Raw genomic sequence first — 22,786 nt, forward strand, 5'->3', positions numbered from 1 at the left:
TATCTCTATGAAATTCATGACTGGAAGTTGATGCATCTACTGTTTCTAATTTACCTTTCACCTTCTGCTCTTGGTTATGTGTTCAGGCCCCAGCAGCCAGGAATGCATCTTTTTGCACTTTGCAAGTGGTTTTTTACACAGAAAAATTACTTATGAGGTATGATGGTTTTCATAAAGCACAGTTCTTGGGCATATATGTACTGCTTGACCAGCAAGACACTTACTCAAAGCCGAAGAGGTTCTTAAAACAGCTGCTGCCTTTAACATGCACCAGTTATTTAAGTGGCCTAAAAAGCCTCCTGCACAGCAATTCTTTGAGGCAGCTCTCCTGCCTTCATGTGATCAGGTAACAGTTGCAGATCACCTCTTCTTTTTAGCTTTTAAAGAAAACAACAAATGATCATTTAGCAAAAAGCCTAAAAATAGCTGTCAAGGCAGAAGAAAAGGGGCACTAATAAGGAAAGCACTTGCTGAGCTTCAAGTCTCTTCCAGTTCCTAAAGAGAGGGCACTGAGCTTCTAGTTTCCACTTCCTACCTTCTAAAGCCAGGAAGACCTACAAGGCTATGATCAAGAACATTTCAGTTTCTTCAGTCTTTCAGGAAATCAGGAGATTTGCCTGACAGTTACGGGACATCACAGACCAGGCACCAGGACCATAGAACAGGAGTATCCAGAGGCTTAGGATTAAAAAAAACCCCAAACCAAACCAAACCGAGATCAAAACCAACAACAATCCACCCACCCCCGCAAACCAACAAAAAACCCACGCCACAACAAAACCAAAAAAACCCAAACTCAAGAGAGAAACAGTGCTCTTACCAGTATTGAGGTAAGGCTCATTGATGTTCAACTCCAAGGACCACTCAAATATTGCTATTTAAAGACACTAGTATCCCCTGATGCAATGACAGATTTATTTCAACTATTGAATTAGAGAAGAGAGATGGAGTTTTTCTCACTCATGCTGACAAAATAAACTCTTCTCCAATTAGTGAAACACACAACAGTCACTGAATCAGTATGGTTTGAAACAAAGATCTTATCTTTTGGCTGAGGAATTCCATTCCCTGTCCACTGGGCTTTGAAAAGGCCTCAGAGCTTCCTGGGATGTAAGGTGTAGTTCCCTCCTGACTAGGATATGGAATTAAATATGGAATTAAACTATTAACAATGTGAACACTTATTTCATCACTGCACACCTAAGTCAGTATCACACTGACAAGAATGTTCTGGATCATCAATATTAAAAAGCCACAGACCAGCTATTCCCCCAGGCCTGCAAATATAACAAAAGTGACTTCTTAAAATGTTTTCTTGTTATTTTCAAATTTTAGGGTGCAGCCAGGGTCACGTCTCCATGCTTTTCTCTACCATGATGTTTAAAACATTTTTATATAAGTGAAGGCTGTGTGTCTTTATGAAATATGAGACCTCCAAGAACTACAGCTGAAGCATAATACTGAATAGGGCTTACAATACGTGTTGAGTCTAGAGTGGTCGTGCTTCTCTGAACAACAGCTCTGAGTTGCCCACTGTCCTATGCTCATATACACTTGATTTTCTTCATAACTATAGGCCAAACGCTTTAATGAGAACAGAGATTCTAATGAACAGTATACTAGCTTCTGAAAAGTGTTGGGATGAAGAAAAAACATGGCCTGACCCAGCCATAGCCCTGACACTAATTTGAGTTATATGCTTTTATTAGGAAGGACAGGTATTTATTTCTCTGCACCCCTGCATGAAAAGGATGTAGTTCTCAATGCACAGAACTCTAACCTCTCCGTTAGTCTGCATCCCAGGCTTGCGAGATCTCATTACACAAGACTGTCAAAGTAATTACAAGAGAAGAGGTAGCAGGCTATCACCACAGCATGCTGTGCAGAGAAGACTGCAAAGAAGCACAAGGATTTGTTTGCAACCATCCTCTTGGAAGATATTTTTTTCCTTTGACTATCCAGTTACTGACTTTTACAGACTATCTGCTTTCAGTAAACCAAAAGAACCAATGACTTGTTCAAGTCTTCGGCAAATCACTTCTAAAATCTTCTTGGCTATCCTCATTTCTGTCTAGGCACAGCTATTTTTACTCTTTTCTACAGGCTTTACTAGGATGTTTTTAAAGGATACTTGGTTTTGCTGAATACTTCTGCATCCTTCTGTGCAACAATTTAATGAGTCTTCCCTACTTCCTATCTGCTTTCTTATTTACAGATATTTGTACCTTTTTATTCTGTATGGTTGCTTAAATTCTGACTAAAGATTTGTTTCCCACTTTTGTCAAGTTTCCTTATTTTTTAAATAACCATCTCTGAAATGAAGTGACACCTTGTTAGTTGTTTGTATATTTCTATTTCAAGGAACCTTTAATCCCTTAAGTATTTTCTTCTTTCAGCTGCTTTGCAGGTCCAATACAGTTACATATTTAGGCTTCTCTTCCTTAATTTGAGAATAAACTTTTCATCTTTCTGATACTTCAGGGCCTAAGGAATGATTATCTGAGTTTTTGACAATTAGCTTCTCCTAACTTGCTGTGGTATTTAACAAGTTTATAGGTGGATAGCCCAAGTCATCCATTCCATTTAGTTCTTTATAATTTTCGTCACCAGGTAAGGCTTTACTTTTGTGTTAATAGCATCTCTAATGCAGGTCCAAAGAGACTGTCAGCACCTGTTACCAGCCTCTTTTCCAATTCCTACTTTAAACAAATTCATGAACCCTGTGTGTTTTCTGTGGCAACACTCTGCTCTCTCTTGTCCCAGAAAATAAGGTTTTAAAAATGGTGATCCTAATTTAACTCAGCAACTCAAAAGCTTTAGGGAAAACGACAGAAGATGACCTGTCTAGAACTCTCGGTGGAAAGGATAAAGAGGTTTATAAATCAAGGCTGAGAAACTGGAGCAAACATGAGCAGTACTAAAAGACAAGAAGGAACGTGAAAAGAGGGATTGAGGCAAATACTGGGGCACAATAAGAAAAAGCAGTGTGTCCCCTGCATGAGTGCAGCATGACTCCTTAGCATCCAAAAGGGTGGCTTAATGCAGCAGAGAGGAAGGAGGGACTAGGATCAAATCCTAGTGATTTCTTAGTGACACTGGGATCAAACCCGAGTGTTTCCCTAATAACACTAACACTGAGTTCAAGGAAAGACTTCTCCAAAAGTGTTTCCAATAAGCAGCATACGTCCACCTGACAAAAAACCCGTGCCTTCTACATGGTGTTCAGGATGGCTGTACTTCCTCAGCAGCCTTTGCCAGCATTAGTACCCGATTAGCACCCACAGGACTGCTCCAGCCAGAGGCACAGCAAAGCTTTCCACATGTCCCAACAGACATCCAGAATTAAGGAGAAGGTACAAGCCAGGTCTAGCACTGAAAGTAGAAATGAAACGCAACCAAGGCAGTGTCAGAGAAGCTACAAGAGCCAAAATATGGTGCAAGATTCCTCTTCCTGAAGAGGGTATCTTTTTCTTCCAGACATGTTTAACTGCTTCAGATCACATTCTTTCTCTGAACCATCCAGTAGTCTCTTGTAAAAGGCACCAGCTGCCCTGAGAAGGGTCAGATTCCTGGGAACTTGCTGTGTTAAGTCTGTGTCAAAGGCCAGTAAAAGCCTGCTAGCATCCTTATGAAGGAGAGTGTCAGTCCAGAGGCACTGATCCACCAGATGCCCTGTTAGCTATCCAGGTAACAGATGCCATGCTGCTTTATAGAGAGGACACCTCTAGAACAGTTCTGACAAAATCACAACAGGATCCTAGGAGACGGGCAACAAGTGTCAGTGGAAAGTGTGAAGATGATGCAAAGAGAAGGCAAGGAGCTAAGCCTGGCAGACAAAGCAAAAGGAAGGCTGGGGAGAGGGTTGAGTAGGATTTAGAATTGCTAGTGGCACAGGTAAAATTTCCAAGACAAAATACATTTCAGAAAGTTGACAATACTCTGAATATACTGCCATGTTTATGTGACTCTGTGTCAAAGACTGTAGAGGACTTGCTTAAAAAAAAGGTACAGTTTTTATTAACTCATACCAATCTTGCTTAATTTTTCTCCTCAGCATGATATTTAGATTTGGAAGCCAAAATGTTGAAATGCAGGCATTTTTCTGTAAGCGATGCAAAACAGCTCTGCCACATTCCTTGAAGCTGCAGAACCCATAACCTGTCAGGGTCATGCAGATTTAACTGGCATTGTTTGGAGGCTTCTCTCACAACGAATCTAAGTCTGAAGACAAGCAAAAAATTCTAAGAAAAACTAACAAACAGCCACAGGATCTAGTTGCTACTACATGCAAAGATATAACCATATGCTATGATTACAAAACAGGAACTGTTCTTCCAGGCATATTTTAAATTGCAAGAGATAAAATCATAGTCCCTCCAAATCAGTGCTAGTAAATTGTGTGTATGTTTGTGATATTACAGTTACCAGCTGTTTGCTGCTTATAAGACCTAGTAGTTAAAAAACAGAAAAAAAGATGTGAAATAAGCAAATGTTCTTTAGACATCAATCAAATAGGACGCCCATTTTAGACACTATTCCCTCTTGGGTTTATGCTTTCCTGTAGGATTAGATCAGCACTGCAGCACATGCTTTCTTGCAAGGATGTAGCTCAGATGAAACCAGAGATGAAAAACAAATGAAGGGGAGGGGAAAAAAAAAAAAAAAATCAATAACCACTTTGAATTATTCATCTCCACGAAATAGGAATAAAAATGCAAGCAAATTCCATCTTTACAACAGTGATCCCAGGAGAATTTTCTTTATAGGAGTCAAACTGTCTACTGGAGATTTTCCTGCAGAATCATTAGTACTCAATAAAACTTCAGAGGCAAAGAGGTAGGATTAGGTCAAATCCAGACCATTCGCCTACCTGAAGGCAAAGTAACATTGTGAATACCCATAACCAATTTCCACAACAGCTACTGTCAAAGCGAAGGCAGACAAAATCCAGAACAGGCCTCAGTTTACAAAAATATGAGTAAAACTGCTGAGAGCAGGTCATCTGAAAGAAAAATATGGCCTTATTCTATTGCGTTGTTTAGGGTTTTTTTCCTGTCTTTCTTTTTTAACTGTCAGAAATTTAAGTCTCATCCAGCTTATCTGTCCTAGAAAGTTCTACAGATAAAGACCAAAATCACTGGGGAAAAAAGCACTGTTTTAAATGGATTCAAAATGCATTCCACCAAACCCATTTAACAAAGGACTGAGAAATCAAAATCATTGAGTTATTCACAAGCTACTACCTCGACGACAGACCACTGTAAACTTAGTATTTGTTTTAAGAAGAAAACAAACAAGGAAACACCCACATCTACAAGGACACAAAGTCCTAAAGAAAACAAAACAACAAAATATACTTCTTTTACTCTGTGTCCTGAAAAAAGGTCCAACCCTTCCCCAACAATCTCATTATTATTTTCCTTTTCTATCAAATTAAAGGGTTAATCTTTTCTCAAGGTCCATTCAAACAGATCCTGACACCTCGAAGTTCTATATATGAAAGGTAGTACAGTAGAACTGGTTCAGCACAATGCACTACCTCCACTTTCCTTGAAGGATTCAAAAGACTGTTCCAGGACAAACCTGCTTACTCTTTGCCTCCATATATGCTTCAAGAATTTGAATTCCATGAACTGCCAACAACATTTAACCACAATGTCTGGTTTTAGAAGCAAGAGTAATAATTTAGTAGGGCAGCTTTTTTTTTTTTTTTTTTTTTTTTAAGAAAAGCTACCAGTGAATTCATGTGGTGATTTCAACTCTAGGAGCTTTGGTCTAAGAAACTCGCGAAATTGGAAAGTTAGTTATCTGTGGAGATAAAAATGCAGAAAACAAAGGAAAAACCTCACTAAGCATTATTTTTGTCTGTGCTTTGTGTAAGGACTGATTTTGAGTAGAAAATAACTATATCAGTTTATGTCTAGTTAAATAATTATATCAACACAATCTGGTTTGTGAAGACTTACTCTCTAATAAGTATGCCTCCATCAGGAATTCTACCACTAGCATTGTACTGACAGTTTTGCTAGTAGGCTTCCCATACACACCAGTCCTAAGTGATGACTAAAGAAAGGAGAGAGGTGGAGCACAATAATTACCTGTGTTGGCTACATTTTCTATCATAGCAGTGTCTTATTGCCTCTCTGCAGCAAATGAGCCCCACACATAACACCTATAGCAGATAACTCATTCACTACCATTTCCCCCCAAGACAGCAGGAATCTTTGGTTGTGCTGAACATTTGCCTTTCATGAACATGCATGCCTGTAGTGCTCCGTTGAGAGACAGCAGGTTAAAGAATCACACTTACATACAAAACAAGAAATGAGTTTGTGGTGACCACTGGACTATGTAGGAACTCTTATATTACCAAATTTAGCCTCCAAGAAACCACATCTGCACATGTCATTTTCATGCATGCAGCACAGTCCTTCTCCCCATATAGTTTTTTATTACAAGCTCTACCCTTGTCCAGGTTTCATCTGAGATAGACTTAATTTTCCTTCTAGTAGCTGGTATAGAGTTATGTTTTGGATTTAGTATGAGAATAATGTTAATAGCAACAACTGAAAACATTAGTGTGTTAAGTAGTGTTTATCCTAAGTCAAGGATTTTTCAGCTTCTCATGCCCAGCCAGCAAGAAAGCTGGAGGGGCACAAGAAGCTGGGAGGGGACACAGCCAGGGCAGCTGACCCAAACTGGCCAAAGGGATATTCCATACCATGTGATGTCATGCCCAGTATATAAACTGGGGGAGTTGGCTGGGGGGGGCAGATCACTGCTTGGGAGCTAACTGGGCATCGGTCAGCAAGTGGTGAGCAATTGCATTGTGCATTACTTGTTTTGTATATTCCAATTATTTTATTATTATTGTAATTTTATTATTGTTATTATTATTTTCTTCCCTTCTGTCCTATTAAATGGTTCTTATCTCAACCCATAAGTTTTACTTTTTTTTTTTCCCCCATCATGATTCTCTCCCTCATCCCACTGGGTGGTGGGAAAGTGAGTGAGCAGCTGTGTGGTGCTTAGTCGCTGGGAGGGGTTGAACCACAACAACCCTGCAATTTTAGGAACCATCGTATCCCTGACCTCAAGTCATTGACGATCCTGAAGCAAGAATCAGGATCTGGACTATGACTCATGGTTCTATGGGGAAGCCTATTCAGGCAGCCAAGAACAGGTCTGATGCATTTGTATTGTCAGGCAGAAAGAAAGAAAACAGTTCCACATTCCAGAAGACTGTTAGCCAATATTGGGAAAGTTAAAATCAGTTTTAAATGATGGACAGCTGATGAGCAGATATTTGTTCAAGGTGTTTGTAGGGGAATCTCATATAATTGTTATCAAAGAATCAATTGCCTGCAATAAAATACACTAATTGTTAACTGAAACTCATGATTGGTACCAAAATCATTGATCTGATTTGTCTACTGGCCTAGACACATTACAGACAAGAGCAAGAAATTTACACCATACTTGTGTAATGTTGGTTATATTTTAGAAAACAGTGACTTCACAGCTGAGAACAGTGTGCATGAGCTCAGCTTAGTGTAGGCAGCTAGCTATGCATGTATTGCAGGCTATTAATTTAGATTAATAGTGATTAATAATGTTGTCATTACAGAGACCACTTGAGGGTTTTTTTGTTGTTTTTTTCTGGTCTAGGGTTTTAATTTCTGAAAGGCAGATTCTAAGATTCTATAACTGAAAAGATCCTTACACAGTTACAAGCATTGTTCGAGGTCAAAACATACCAAATTAGTCTGATTTATACAACAACGCATTGTGAGGTGAGAAGACAGCTGCATATAGTAAGATTTCTTTCAGAAGAGAACCCAGACCTAGTAGACACAGGCAGAACACAATATAGTGACTGGAAACCACAATAAACAAATTCAACCTAGAGGTGAGGCACAGTTTTTACCATGGGTAATTAACCACGGAAACTAATTACCCATGGTTTATAGCAGACTGCCTGCAACCTGACGCATTCAAATAAAAAACAATGCCTCACCTTAAAAAGTCTGTATAATACAAAAATCGTAACACCCTCCCAAAAACCAAACACAGACAATCATTAAAACATTAGTTTGGTTTAAAATAAAGATAGGAGACTGTCTTCAGGCAGTGAATTTATTTTCTCTGCAGTGCTCTTAGTTTTCCAAAGCTTGAACTCAGGAACTGACTCATTTGTTCCATTACTGCTTCATACAGGCCAGCAGGATAAAGCAAGAAGTACAAAAAATGCAGATGGAATAGGGATCTGGTGTAGATCCTCTGCAGTAGCACATTCGCCCTAGCAAGAATCAGGAAGAGCTGACTGCTTTTGCACACAATCCCCTAAAGTTTCCAAATCAAGCAGCAAGGCATTCCATTACACAGAATAGAGTGAAAACAAGTTGGTACTTGAAAAGAAAGATGCCTCTAGACACAAGCCCTTAATGATCCCTGTTAACTCCACTTCAGAATTCATTATTTTCTAGCACAAAGACTATTATGATTTCTCAGTATCAAATAGAAAGCATGTCATCTCAGATTCCCCAGGAAAGAAGCAACATCAGATCAGGAAAGGAAAACAGTGCCTCCAGTCTGCAATTTTAAGTTCTTACAGAGGGAGGAAAAAGGCACATGTTCTAGCAATGCCATGGTTAATAGGGCAAGACAAAATCCTGGAACAGAGCCAGTCAGACTGAGGGACATCTGTTTTCTAAGGAGGTAGGAATTATGGCATTAAAATTACAATAGCACATGACAACAATTAATCTCATGGCAAAATAGGATTAACAGGCTCCTTCCACGCTGTTTTTCACTCTTCTGAATCTGCACCTAGCGGAAGAATTTATTTCCTGAAATAGCAGCTAAGATCCTAGACAAGATCACTTCAGGGGAATTCTGTTCAGTTCCCTCGCCCAAGCTGGATGCTGCAGAGCACCAGCAGCACTGTCATCTTCCATTTCAGAGCAGTGCACAAGCACTTTGTGTACCAGTATGGGAAGCTGATGACACAGCCCGTTTCTTTTGCATCTAGCACTTGAACGCCACCAGTTGCTCCGCTCCACACTGGAGTGGTGAGATAGTGCGCATTTGCTAGCTGTAAGTGAAGAGGCTTTCCACTTCATGAAGCTGCCGTGGGAATTACTGCAGAAACTGAGGGCCAAACCTTTCTAGATGTAGCTGTGAGCTCAGGCACAGTAATGACTCAGCCCAGGGTCCTCAGGCCTGGAAAGAGGCCAGCACTGGAACATCCAAAGCCACTCACCTCCAGCTGTTCAAGTGCAACACTCAGGTAAACAGGAATTGAGAGCAGCTGGCCAGAGACTCCCTCCTGAAGCCCACACCAATACTAAGGATTCTTGAAAAGCAAAGGAAGAGAATTGGGGAACTGCATTCATAGCACAGTAGAGGGAAACAGACCAAGAAACCTGTCAGAAAATTATGCACAGCTGTTAAAACTGTCACATGTTAAAGATTATTTTCCTACTTAATCCTCCTTCCCATTTGCTCATCTTGTTTGTCATAGCAAGGTCCAGTTGACAAGGATTGGAAAAGCCTACTCTAAGCCACTCCTAGGCAGCAACGCTAGAGGAGAAAAGTGTACAGAGCCACAGTGAAAAAATGATACACTAATAATACATTAACAAGGCTTTAGTTACCAATCTCTAGATATGACTGATGCTAGAATCCCAGTAACATTCATTAAAAAGTCACCCAAAGCTTGTATTAGCTTGTAATAAGTATCTTCAATGTCAACATCTCTGCTAAACCTGGAAAAAAATGAAGACTCCAAAAGAAGTATGTATTAGAACTAGTCTTATTTAGGAGGTCACTCTGTCATTGCAGCTGCTGTGCTTACAGTGCACATGGCCATCAAGAGAATGCTGCCTTTGTCAAGTTAAAGAAATGTCACTGCAACACTAAAAAAAAAAAAAAGAAAAAAAAAAGCAAACCAAAAACAAACCTACAAACACCAACACCCCCCCCCCCCCCCCCGCCAAGTTATTTTGTGCGCAATACTGTCATGGACAACATTAAATAGCTATCAGAGCACTGTTTAAAGAACTGTTCTGCATCACACAGATCCTGCATAAACTGTTATCCAGTGACTGAAAGCTGCTAATTTTATAAGATGGAGAAAATGGTGTCTTCAACAGCCTTTGCTGTTTTTCTGCTGGCATTGAGTGGAAACACATGCCCCCCTTTTTTTTTTGTTCTTAACTGGCTCACTCAGAGCTTTTGAACACCTTTTTTTTTTTTTTTAAATAAGATAAACAGCTTATCAAAAAAGTAGAAATAAGAGAATAAGGCCAGACAGCCAATGTAAGAAAAGAAAATGCTATTCTAGGCAAAAAAATAGAGAGAAATAAAATGGGTTACACACTAAAAGATGGCAGGTGTCTGCTGAGAAAAAAAAAAATATCTTATGTAAGGTACTAAAAACAGTGCCTGCAACCCTTGAAATGCCTGAGTTGTCAGAACAATGGAACTGAGTGTTCACCAAGGTCATAAAAGACACTGCTTTGCATGCTCAAATGCTGAGTCCTAACAGCCACTTCATCTTTCCAGCAAGAGGCCCCAGCCTCCAGAACCTGGGCCAGTACTGCACTGGCCTCAGCCAAATTTGATGGAAGCCAGTCAGATTCCAGCAGATACTGAAGTCTGGAGCACAGGTAGGAGGGTTTATTTTGTGGTGATGTCACTCATGACCAACAGCTGAGGATAAGAAATGGAAATCTTATATTTATTTTCAAGTACTACAAGAAGCCATATAAGCACCATACCATAAATAGGGTCCACAATTACAGACAGGCAGTAACACTGAGTATTCATTAAAATAGGGAATCCAGTATTTTGCTAAAGTTCTTATGTGATGGACCTTGTTCAAAGGTGATGTGTTCTTTCTATTCTTTAGAAGTACAGCTTCATGAACTCTCTATTATCTTTATGAGGGTAAAAGATGATCTAGGATAGCGCTGCATGCTGTTGCATTATCTTCATAAGCAGCACAGCGTTGTGTCTATTGATTCAGGTTTAGCTTAATCAAAATGATTAAGAGGTTTGAACAGTGGCATTATCGTAACAGTCTTAGACGTCCAGAACTCTTCAATTTAGAAAGGAGCTTATTAAAAAACCAAACCAAAAAAGCTAGTAGATTGGGTCATTATTCACCAAATCCTAAAATAGTAGAAGCTAGGGAACACTCAGTAAAGCTAAAACAACTAAAAACAGAAGAGGATTTTCTTCTTTAGATAGCAGTCAGTGAATTTCAAGAACTTGCTGCTACACATGACTGTGGAGGCAGACAGCGTTTGTAGATTCAAGAGGGATTAAACAATTTTTACTAAGAGTAGTTGCTGGGGTGTGCCCTTTAACATCCTTAATCCAAGCATTATGCATAGTGAGGGACCTATGAGAGGGGGAAAAAGGGCAATCAAAAGCAGTTAGGCTCACATGCTTCCCTGAATTGCATCTCTTGTTGCTACTTCTGGAGGCAGAATATTAGGCTAGATAGACCACCGATGTGATTCAGTAAGGCATTTCCTTTGATCTTATTTGCTTTTTAAAAGCTGAACAGAATTTTCACCTTACTATTCAGTAGAGGAGCTTAACAGAACCAGATCATCTATAAAAAATTCTTTCTTTCATAGAAATGATGCTTGATGTGAGTAGATCCTATATGATTGTACTGAAGCCTCAGCAGTTTCAAATGTATAATAAATATGCACAGATATGTCAGTTGCAGAGGGTCAGTTTAATGTTTACATGACTTTTGGAGTGAGGCAAGCACCATTAGCCCTTTCAGTCAGTAATCAACATTTGGACAGAACAGCATGAAAGCAAGAAACTGATGTTAAAGTAACCTCTAGTTAGCTGAAGTGCAAAATAGCTTCTTGGAGCTCCAGTTTCTTATCTTCACCAAGTAGCCTTTTGGGTATCACCATGAGAACCATAAGGTGTACCTTATGAACAAAGGAACATTTTGAAATACACAAAAGGAAAACAAAGATTAATCCTGATAACTTCCTAGCTTGGCCTACCAAAGAAGGTTCAGTACGCTGGCTTCAAATGCATAAAATGCAGCCCAATACTACCATCAAAGAGAACTCTGCAGATGTGTAGTTTCTGGAGGAGCTCTCTGAGCATTAAAACAGTCTGTTAAAGATGGTAAAAGCAACATTTTTAAATAAAGTTTTATATATGAACTTACAAGTTTTTTGCTTTTGTGCTATCTCTTGTTTTAAAGCTTAGCTCTGCAGGTCAAATGGAGCCAGAAATATTCAGTAAATATTTCTGTTCTGTATTTGGAAGAAATTAAGAATATATTTTAGAGACAATGAAATTATTTCTATTTTAGCAGTAATGGTGGTGGGAGATTGCAGCAATCAGACTAAGTCTATACAAACAGATAATTTCTGTACAAGATCTAAGAGATTGACTAAGAAGCTCTCAGCTTCCAATCCGAGCTCCAGTGCTCTGGCATTTAAATCCTAGAAGACTGGAAAACCCATCAGCAGTAAAGATTCAAATTGAATACAAAATGAATGCCAATCAGCATGGCATTACAGAAAATATGACCTTACTTCTTAATAAAACCCAAATAAACTTGTCAAAATCTGAAAGGTTTTATTGATATAGTGTAATTATTATTTCATAAGGCATGTCATACAAGCCTACACCAGGACTTTTGCTGTCCACCATATTCATAAACAACCTAAAAAGGAGGAAAGCAGACTGGTGGCAAAGCTTATGGATAATACCAAGTTATTAGCGTGGCTGAGGATGAACTACTGAGGGAGAATTCACAATGCTGAGTTTCATTTGCCATTTTATTTATCAGTATAAATCACACATGAAATGACACTAACTATTGCTAGCTAGAGCTAACTATTACCACTGGGGAGAGATCTTGAGGTTATGATAGTCTTAGTTCTATTCAGGAGTCAGGTCACCGCTCAGCAGCAGTCAGAAAGTGAATAGATATGTTAGAAATCAGGAAAAGAAGAAAAAAGTTTTGTGGTACTGTGTAAATACATAGCTCTACCCCACTTTGAATGCTACAGCATCTCAAAGAGATAGATCTGGAAGACATCAATAAAACAAGAAGATGAAAGGTATGGAATAGCTTCCCTATAAGGAACCATTAGATAAGCCAGGCCTCTTCAATCTGGAGAAATAATGTGAAGGCAAATATGCCAAAGCTATAATGCAACTAGACTGGACAGAAATTGTCCAATGAAGGAAGGTACATCAAAATGAGATCAGACAGGAATGATGATCCAAGGAAATAAGAAGAGGTTGCAGGTTTCCTCCTGCAACATGTCACTGAACTGTTTTACTCTTTGCCAGATGTTTTTACTTCTAGTAGGGAAAGACTGAAAAACTTTGTGGAAGTTGAAAAGTGCTGAGTGTTACTAAACACATGGAAAACATACCTCTCCATGAGGCAGAAAGAGATATGAGCTAGGATAGTACAAGGAGGAAGTATTTTATGTGCTCATCTTACACTCTTGCCCACACGTCCATTTTTCATCACTGTGCTGGGTATGCCTTTTGTTTGAACCAGTACAGCTACCTGTCCTAACATACAGCATTCTTACAAAATACATATTCTTACAGAATACATACATAACTGCTTAAAGTATGTCTGGTAGATCCCAGTGGTGCTTGCAAGTCCCACAGAGATATTCTTTACCAGTTATCTGGGAGAAAAATCTAAAGCTGTTGGTAACAGAAGTCAGCTGAAAAGAGCAATGCTTGGGATTGCTGCAGCCACATGTAGCAACAAGAAACATGGGCTGCACTTACAGCATGGGAAACTGTATTTTGGGACACTGCAATTCATGGGATCTTTGAGGTCATGCTCAGCATGGTTACTATGAGAGCAAATACAGCCCTCAAGCCCATAAGGAAGAAGCACAGAAGCTGACAAGTGCTTGCTTTTATATTTCTTTGGTCAGAAGTATGTTGGCAGACAAATGGTGCAGGAAAGTTAATTGCTCTAGGACTAGAGAATCACATCTAAAAGTCCAAAGAATCATCATTGCATCTGTGAAAAAAAAGTGTTAACCACTGACTTTTTTTACTACCTAAATATGCAAGTTTAGGACATACTAGTCCTTTTACTAACAGCCAAGAGCTGAACAAAATCCACCACTGGATGATCTGTTACAGAAGTCTCTAACAAGAGGCCACAGCTGTGGGGAACATATATTTTCACTGTAATATAATTTTCACAAGCAATTGGTCTTTTGCCTCTTGTCTAGAACAGCTTTTGCTTGAACACACAAGCTTGTCATCTGTATTATCTGGGAACTGTAATTTGAATAAACAAGGCAGCTTTTTTTTTTTTCCTTTTTTTTTTTTTACTGTCATGCACTTGAGATTGATCACTGAAAACTAACTAAGTAGTGTAGTGGAAAAAAAGTATATGGCACAAGCTGACACTCAAAGCCATTCCAAGTTCCATGAAGAAGATGAGTCACTTGTACATGTAAAAACATTAACCTCTGAGATATCTATTACTGTAAAAGGAGGATCAAATGCAGACTTTCAGACTAAGATGTGCATAGAGGACTCATGCATTTGCCTTTGCTTCTTAGCAGGTTTGTAACCAACCTGATTTGTGCCACTGGTAAAATTCCTTGTTCTTTAATTGTTGCAAAGTTGAATTCATAGTAGCACAGAACAGCCCAGGTTGGAAGAGACCTCAATATATCACCTGGTCTAACTTTTAATGGGAAAAGGAATACAGATGATATTATCTAGCACCCTGTCCAATTGCATCTTGAAAACCTCCAGTGATGGGGATTCTACCATGTCCCTGGGGAGGTTGTTCCTGTGACTGATTGTTCTCACAGTAAAAAAAAATTTTCTTACCTTGAGTTGAAACCTCTCCCAATGCAACTTGCACTCATTGCCCCTTGCAAAGAGAAAGCCTCCATCCTCTTTGTAGCTGCCCATAAGTTCTAGAGATGCTGTAAAACCAGATTCTTCTTCTCCTAGCTTGAGTTAATAGCATTCTAGGAGTACTCATCCAAAAAGACAGCTGCCTTCAGGAACTATAATGTAACTTTGCTACATCCTCAGTGGGCTGTGGCAGATATATCTGTATCCTCAGCTGGCATTAAATGTAAAACAAAGGCATCAGTAGGATGTGAAGCATGTGTATTATGTCGAATGTGAAAGGCTTCAGAGCCTGAAGGCCATCTGCCTGCAAGGCAGCCAGTTATTAGACTGTTACACAAACCCTGCTGGCTTTCAGCATAAAACATTAAGTTTGCAAACAAACATGCAGGCTAATACTTGACAGTTTAATATTTCTGATAATCCTTTTACAGAGGCAAGAAAAGTATCTCATCAATGTTTCATTATTTCAAGTATTTGTTCCATCAAATTCATGAATGTTGTTCTTAATTGCTTGATTTACAATTATGTGATTAGTTATTTACAAAAAGTTTTCTGATGACTAACACAAAAGTACAATTTGAGAGGATAGATCACTGGGATGGCTCTTGAGCTATTTAAAGTCCCCTAGCTGGACTGAAAGCAGCTGCTAATATTCATGTAGAGAGAAATGTTTTCAGAAAAAGGAGTTGTTTTCTCTGAACATCAAAACCAACAGATACCAGAAGGCATACTTCCCTTATGCTGTAAAGTAATTATTTTGAGCTTTTCACCTTACGTCATGTCAATTTTTATTGGAAAGAGACACTCCCTCTCAGCTATAAAGAACTATTAACATCCAGCACAAGGAGACACTGGACAAGATCTTAAACTATTATGGCAACCAGCAGCAATTGACAACTGTGCAAAATTGCACATGGGGCTACCCTCACCATATAAGAGCACACAAGCCTTCAGTATTTCACCTTGAATTGGTTTGACACTTCTGCTCATTTTTCTCAACACATCACCCTCTCCCTCCTTCAGACCACTTACTAGCTTCCAGAATCTCCAAAACATATAGAAAGTTTGTCATCCAAGGTCTTCCATAGTTGTTCCTACCTTTTTCTGTTCTGTCGCTGCCATTCAGGACAACCCCTTTTCCCTTTGGGCAGGTCATCATCACATCCATGCTTGGTTTCTTGCTGTCCCTACCATCCATATCCTGTAAACTATGCTGTGAGATTACCCCTACAGCAAGAGTCATGTTGTTTGTGATACTCAGAAAACAGCCAGCAAGTTAGTGTAGAAAAAAAAAGAAACTCAAAACCCACAAAAAAACCTCCAACACCAAATCAGCTTTCATAAGGTGCATTGAGCATCACTTGTATGACCACCTTACCATTACCAGCTCTATCCTCAACTTTTGTCCTCTTGTTTGTACCACATTTGAGACTTATTTGTTCCTCATCATCTCTAAACAGACTAAAAACTTGTCAGAGGGATAACTGTGCCCTCTCTGTTCCCAGAAAATACTGCAGTTACCTTTTGATTTCACCTTCAAACACTAGGCATTAACATAATACAAATGCAGTTTGGAAATAACTACTGTAACCAAGTGAGAAATTGCAGATAGGAGAGTCTTGAAATATTCTGTTAGGTAGACTGCTTTACTTAGTCGTATTGTATTACCAGCCTTCATCTTTTGTTTTTTTGCCAGTGATGTCAAACTTTTACAGGTTGTTAGAAGTCTGTAGAGTAAGAAGCCTTTTGCATTAAATAGAAGGTCAAAGAACTACTCTGGCTTTACAGTAACTGCTGTGCTCCACCTGACTTTTCCCTAATCACAGAGTGCAAACATCAACCATTAAGGGAATGATATTCTGAGATTAATGCACATACTTCCAAAAAGAACAGTTTTATCCTCCAGAGACACCGCTAAGCATACCAGTGTGGAGGAACAGGTCCCTCACACAAGCAGGAGCTCTCCAGTACAGCCTTCTGTTCAGAGGAGCTAACACCAAGCTATAAATACTAAGAGGAAAATCAGCTGCAGCCACTCTTCTCTATGCCCACAGCAGGAACAAGAGGGCACGTACAGTGTAGAGCTGAACAACTCCTGTTGTTAAAATGTTTCTAGTTTTATGTTGTGTCCATCAGGAGCAGAACTGCGATGAACACACATCTTCATAGGGCAAGTACAAGATATGCAGCAAAGAATTTGCAACAAGTTGCAACAGAAACCAAGCATATCTGGAGAGATACTTGTCCAAATAGCCACATCGAACCATCCTGAAACATAAGGATACCTTTATTCAACAGACCCACAGGACAAACTGAAGCACAAAGGCAAGACTTGCTAAGGGGCTTAGCGACTTGTCTGTTTGGAGGATCTCTGTGTAAATAAACAGTGTAAGTTAGGTAAAAACCAACCTTTTTAGAGAGTGTGTCACTCAAAACTTGCCTGCCCTGCTCCAACTGATCAATGACATTAGCACTTCTTGTAGCTGTTGCCTAAGTTGTAACTAACTCATCACAGCTACAATAGTGGTGTTCATACTAAACGGGGCTAGGAATTCATGCCAGGAGTTACTTTTACAGTGTGTGGGAGAAGAGCCTCCCTCAGATTAGTTTACTAAATTTGATAGAAAATAGCTTATTTGGCATATCGCTTTTGAAGAGATAACAGTATCTGGGAAATGTCTTACACTGCCAGAGCTACACCTGCATAAACAAAACCCAGTCTTGAATTGCAGCACATCAGGAAGCCATACATAGAGATTGTTTTTCAATATATCCTGCATCAATATTTGCTACAGGATGAACTAGAATTGTACTTGATCCCAGGTAACAACCATTTTGTTGAACAGGGACAGGGACAAACTGGTCAGGAACAATTTGCAGGCAAGTTCCTCCAGGAGAAGCTGGGAATTATCCTAGAATACAGGGTGCATCCCACTGGTGTCTACACCCCATCACTTTTTCTCTACAGTGTTACTGAAGTACAGCAGCACCAGCATCTTAAGGAACAGTTTGACTAAGCCAACTCCAGAACTTTCTCTATCGCACACTGGTTAATACATAGCAACATGCAAACCCCCTACATCAAGGAAGATCATGAACACACATGTTTCTTCAGCTCTACCAGATATTGCAGATAGCTATGGCTGCTTATAGTCTGCAGTGTGACACTAGAACAATTATTGTAGAAAGGAAAATAGATATCAATTTCCTGCTTTGCACTGTCAGAAGATAGAAAACAGACTTACAGATCACAAACTGTTCTACTAAAGTGACAGGCCGTTGTTCTGTTGCTTAGTTGAGACCACCAATATCTGTCAAATTAAAGCATAATTATAACAATCTGTATTTCTATATAGATGAGATAGATAAAATTACTGCTACTGATCAGCAAGTTTGTCAGTGAAGCATGCAAACAGACCATAGAATTGTTCATATTACTGGAATCCTATCCATCCCTATACATGCCTTACCTCTTTCCTGAGCAAATATTGAACACTTCTTACCACATGCCTGTCTAATGTTAAGCACTATTGGGAAAACAGGTCAGGATCTTTAGACCCTAGTGTGATAAAGCAAGGATTTTTCAGGTTTGGTGATACCACAGCACTTTATTAAACAGAGTCATGTTAGCCTAGCCATTATCTTACAAATGCAATGTTAGCAATAAGAACCTGAGTCCTTAAGATCACAATGGGTGAACAGCAAGAACCTACAATCTTTTAGGCCACATGACTCATCTCTCACATTTTCCAGATAATTAGACCTGAGTGAGAAAGCCCACAGTGGGCTTCATGGAACCTTATAGCACTCTTATAGACAGAATTTCTGCGGAGAAGATAGGTAGCATTTTTAAATGTTTAATACATAAAATATTTGCAGTTATAGGGGAAAGCCTTCAGACAGGAGGACCTGTCGTGCTTTATAGATGGTCAGAGTCCATCTAATTCAGTTTCCTACTTTACAACCTGAATTAGGATAATGCTTCAGGCTCCAATTACATTGCTCTAGAGTTAGAGCTGTCCTGCCATACACGAATGGAGACATGGTTGTAAGATTAATTCAACTTTTAGGTCCTGTTCACCTACAGAATCACAAGGCCACAGCCATGACAGAGGATTTTACAGAACAGCTATTTGATGACTCATTAAGAGCTTGAAAGTTAAAACAGGGCACAAAGAAAACTGGTAGCCAGAGGCCCTACAGGCTAACACTGAACTGTCTACTATCTCCTACACGTGCTAGAGTTTTGTTATTTCTTGTTTTCAGACCTCAACTTAGTGGGATGCAGAAGTCTAACCTGGAGGTGACAAACACACACGTCACCATTATGCCAGATAAAGATTAGATCATAACAAAAAGCAAAAGCAAGACAAAAATCAGAAATTTTACTTTCCGTTATCAGTGGGTTTTGATTGTCCAACGTTAGGGTTATGCCAGTCAAGGAAGGCTTCAGAAGAAAGGGAGGCTATCAGCTCAGTTCATGGGTTTCTTCTTAACTAGCAGTAATTATTGTTTGCTCTTTCTAAAAAAAACCCCTGCCAGCCACAAGCCATTCAACTGCTGCTGTAGTAGTCTCTTCCATATAGATATGAGAGCTTCCAGATCCACATGATACCCAACAGAAACACAACCTTTCAACAGGAGCTAGTGATCGGTTTCAGTTAGATATTTTCCTTTCCAGTTAACTCATTTCAGATTTGAGTTGGTTTGTTTGTTTTGCTTTTGTAATGTAAAAAAGATGAGACAGATGTTTGAATGTTGGATTGCTCTTTCAACTACCTCTTGCACTGGTATTCAGCTACAGTGACAGCTACAAAATAGAAAACGCTTCATTGCTTGCTACAGTAGTATAACATTGTAAGAGTCTGTATCAGGCAGTTAGGGGCTGTGGAGTTTAAATCCTCAGAACTCTTGTAGAAAACTGGGCATCTAACAGGTCACTGCTTAACTAGTTGCGATAGCAGGAGTCAACTTGAGCAAGATACAATTGCCTCATATATTGCTCTAGCCTTTCTCAATCCCACTAGAAAAGTCAACTAAGTTTTTCTACAAGGCATCTCTGTTTCTTAGAACAGCAGTGGCTGTAAATGGCTAGTAAAAATAACATCCATGTCTGATGTTCTTCTAGAGGTGAGATGAAGTCTGTCAGACCCAGATCATAAGTCTGTGTTGGACATGCAACAAGATGCCAGCTGATCTATGTCATTAGCTACAGAAATTAACTAAGCAGAACTAAATTTATGTAACTGCATACTGGAGAGGCCCATAAATATCTAAGGAGTGTCTGTTCACCTGTGCATCCACAGAAATCCTTCATTCGTGTTGTTTGCTTCTATACTTAATTTCTTCTGTCCTGCCTCATTCAAGATTTAATGGATTGAAATATGTATTGAGTGTTCCCTAATAGACTTAAGTAAGGTTAGAAGGGACAATAAAGTCTTCCTGTTTCAGCTCATCCATTTAGTAACCCCACCAAAGGATCTCTTTCAAATATTTATCTGATTTCCTTTCTGAACCACACAAACTTCTTGCCAAAGTATGTTGTGGAGAAATTCTATGGCTCCACTATTGGTTGAACATGCAACCATAGCACCATATTTTCTTTTGAATGTGACTTCCACCAGTTTAATTCCCCCTGGTTCTTGTTCATCTCTTTAGTCAATTCTTTTCCAAACTGAAGCATCTCAGCTTACTTGATCATTTCTTGAAAGAAAGCTACTCCAGACCTCTGACCATCCTCACTACCCCTCTGAGCTCTACTGCAGTTCCACTATATTTGAGATAAGGGGTCCAAAACTGCACAGTGTTCAAAGATCTGTGATCTAACATACAGTGCCATGATGCTCCTTGTTTTGTTCTCTGTTCTTACCTAATAATTGCTAACATTTTATATGTTTTGTTTGTTGCCAAGCACTGAATTGATGCTTCCACGAACTGTACCATAACCACAGGATTTCATTCCTCCATGGTAATGGTCGGTTCAGAACCCACCTTTTTTTTTTAATTTGAAGCTACATTTGGGGGTTGTTTTTGCATATGGTATTTACTTTACACAGTTTAAATTCTTCAGTCAGAACTCAGCATTACTGAGTCCTGAATGACTTTGGATTATCAAACTTGCCTCACTGCTCACCCTTTAATGTTTAAGTAGCTATGTTAAGCAGCATGTACCTTGCTGAACTCAACCGACAATCCACCTCCATTGACAGAGCTGGCTATTTACATCAGAACATCTGTTTACCCATCCTTCTCTGAGTAAATTCTGCATACCAAAGCCTGGCCCCTAATTCTATGGCCTATAGGCTTCCTTAAACAGACTTCATGGACTTAGATTCCCAAAACATTTTTGGCTGGTAGACTAAATCACTCATCTGTATGTTTGCTAATCCCTTCAAAGAGCCTGAAGACATTTGAAAAGCAGGACTTCCCTTTGCAGAACCAATGCTGTCTCTGCCCAGGTAGACACTAATTCTGCCTTTTATTATAGTTACTACTGATTTGCCCAGTAAACCTGACAGTTGGTTAACAGACCTGCAATTTCCCAGATCCCTCACAGAATCTTCTTTATAGACTAGCATCACATTTATCACCCTCTGCTCCTCAGGAACCAAGAAAGGGAAGTGAGTGGGATACATGTTGCTAATATTAATCCAGATATTTCAGCCCTGAGTTATAAGAATTCTTGGGAAAATGTTATACTCATAGTGACTTGTTAGTACTTAGTCTATTTGTACCATAGACTGTTATAGTTGCTTCAAGTTTAGACAGATCTTCTGCTGAGTGTTTCAACTGGTATGTTTCATACACAGTATTTTAATCCTGTAAGTGTGTGTGTATACACACACATGTTGCTTTGCAAGGAGGAAGACTTTCTATCCCCATGTTAAAGTCACAGGAACATTAAGAAACCTCTCAGTCAGTGGCACATCTGAGAAGAGTCCAGGTACCTTCCTTCACAGCTATCCATTAGAATAGCTTCCCCAGCTGGAAAATATATTCAGAAGCTTTGATAAGAGTGTAAAATGTATAGTGAGCTATAAGACAGTCTTATATAAAAAAGATTTTGCAGCAGTGTCATCTGTGCTTCCTATAGTAACTTTAACATACATTACATAGAAGTATTAAACAGCCTAACCAGAGTCCAAGCTTTTTGCAAGCTAAGCAAGCACATTTTCTAACTATTAATGTCATTTTTATAACATTCTTATTCATTGTTCTTCTCAGGAAAGGGAGATAGACCTTCAAAAAAGGCGTTCAGAAAGTCATTTGACTCATCTTACACACTATTTGCAACATATTTTGTGCATACAAAAGTACATTCTAAAACCCAAAAGGAAGAGATAAATAATAAATAGCTTATGAAGTATATTGTGCCACCTGAATAAGGTACAGAAGACAGACACACAAATTCTAACTTACTAGCTTAATAGGCTCTTAAACAGCACGTTTCTATCCACTCTATTCTCAGTAGCAAGATATGTAATTTTAAGTTAAATTCCTTGCATCCAACAGATCCTTAAAATGGTTTTTCTTCTTTAGTATTCACATCTGCAGAATCCTGGGCAAACAACTCGCTAATTGAATTTGACATTCTAAATCACAATCAGCTTTATTCTGTACTTTTTTCAAACCCAAAGGAAAAGTTAAAAGTTAATGCTGATAAACCAAAAAGCTGACCTTTGACTTCTGAAGAAAACTGAGCCAGGTGTCGGGTTACGAAGAGTCGCAGTTGCTGATTCAGGTCACAGGACAGAATGTTAATGTTCCAGGAACGAATTCCTGCCCAACAAAAAAAAAAAACAAAACCCAAACACAAACAAACAAAAAAAAACAAAAACAAAAAACACACACAAAAGTGAGCTGTTATTACATTACTTCA

At 39.1% G+C, this 22,786-nt stretch overlaps 1 protein-coding gene across 1 annotated transcript in view; it reads right to left on the bottom strand.

The window, feature by feature from the left end:
- MAP1A (microtubule associated protein 1A) overlaps positions 1–22,786 on the bottom strand; it is a 71,389-nt gene that overhangs the window by 43,702 nt on the left and 4,901 nt on the right. The window contains exon 2 of the mRNA XM_069798802.1: positions 22,585–22,686. Within this exon, the coding sequence (XP_069654903.1) occupies positions 22,585–22,686 (102 nt within the window). The remainder of the gene's footprint in view (positions 1–22,584; positions 22,687–22,786) is intronic.

The sequence above is a fragment of the Haliaeetus albicilla genome, chromosome 12, assembly GCF_947461875.1.
Source record: "Haliaeetus albicilla chromosome 12, bHalAlb1.1, whole genome shotgun sequence".
NCBI lineage: Eukaryota > Metazoa > Chordata > Aves > Accipitriformes > Accipitridae > Haliaeetus > Haliaeetus albicilla.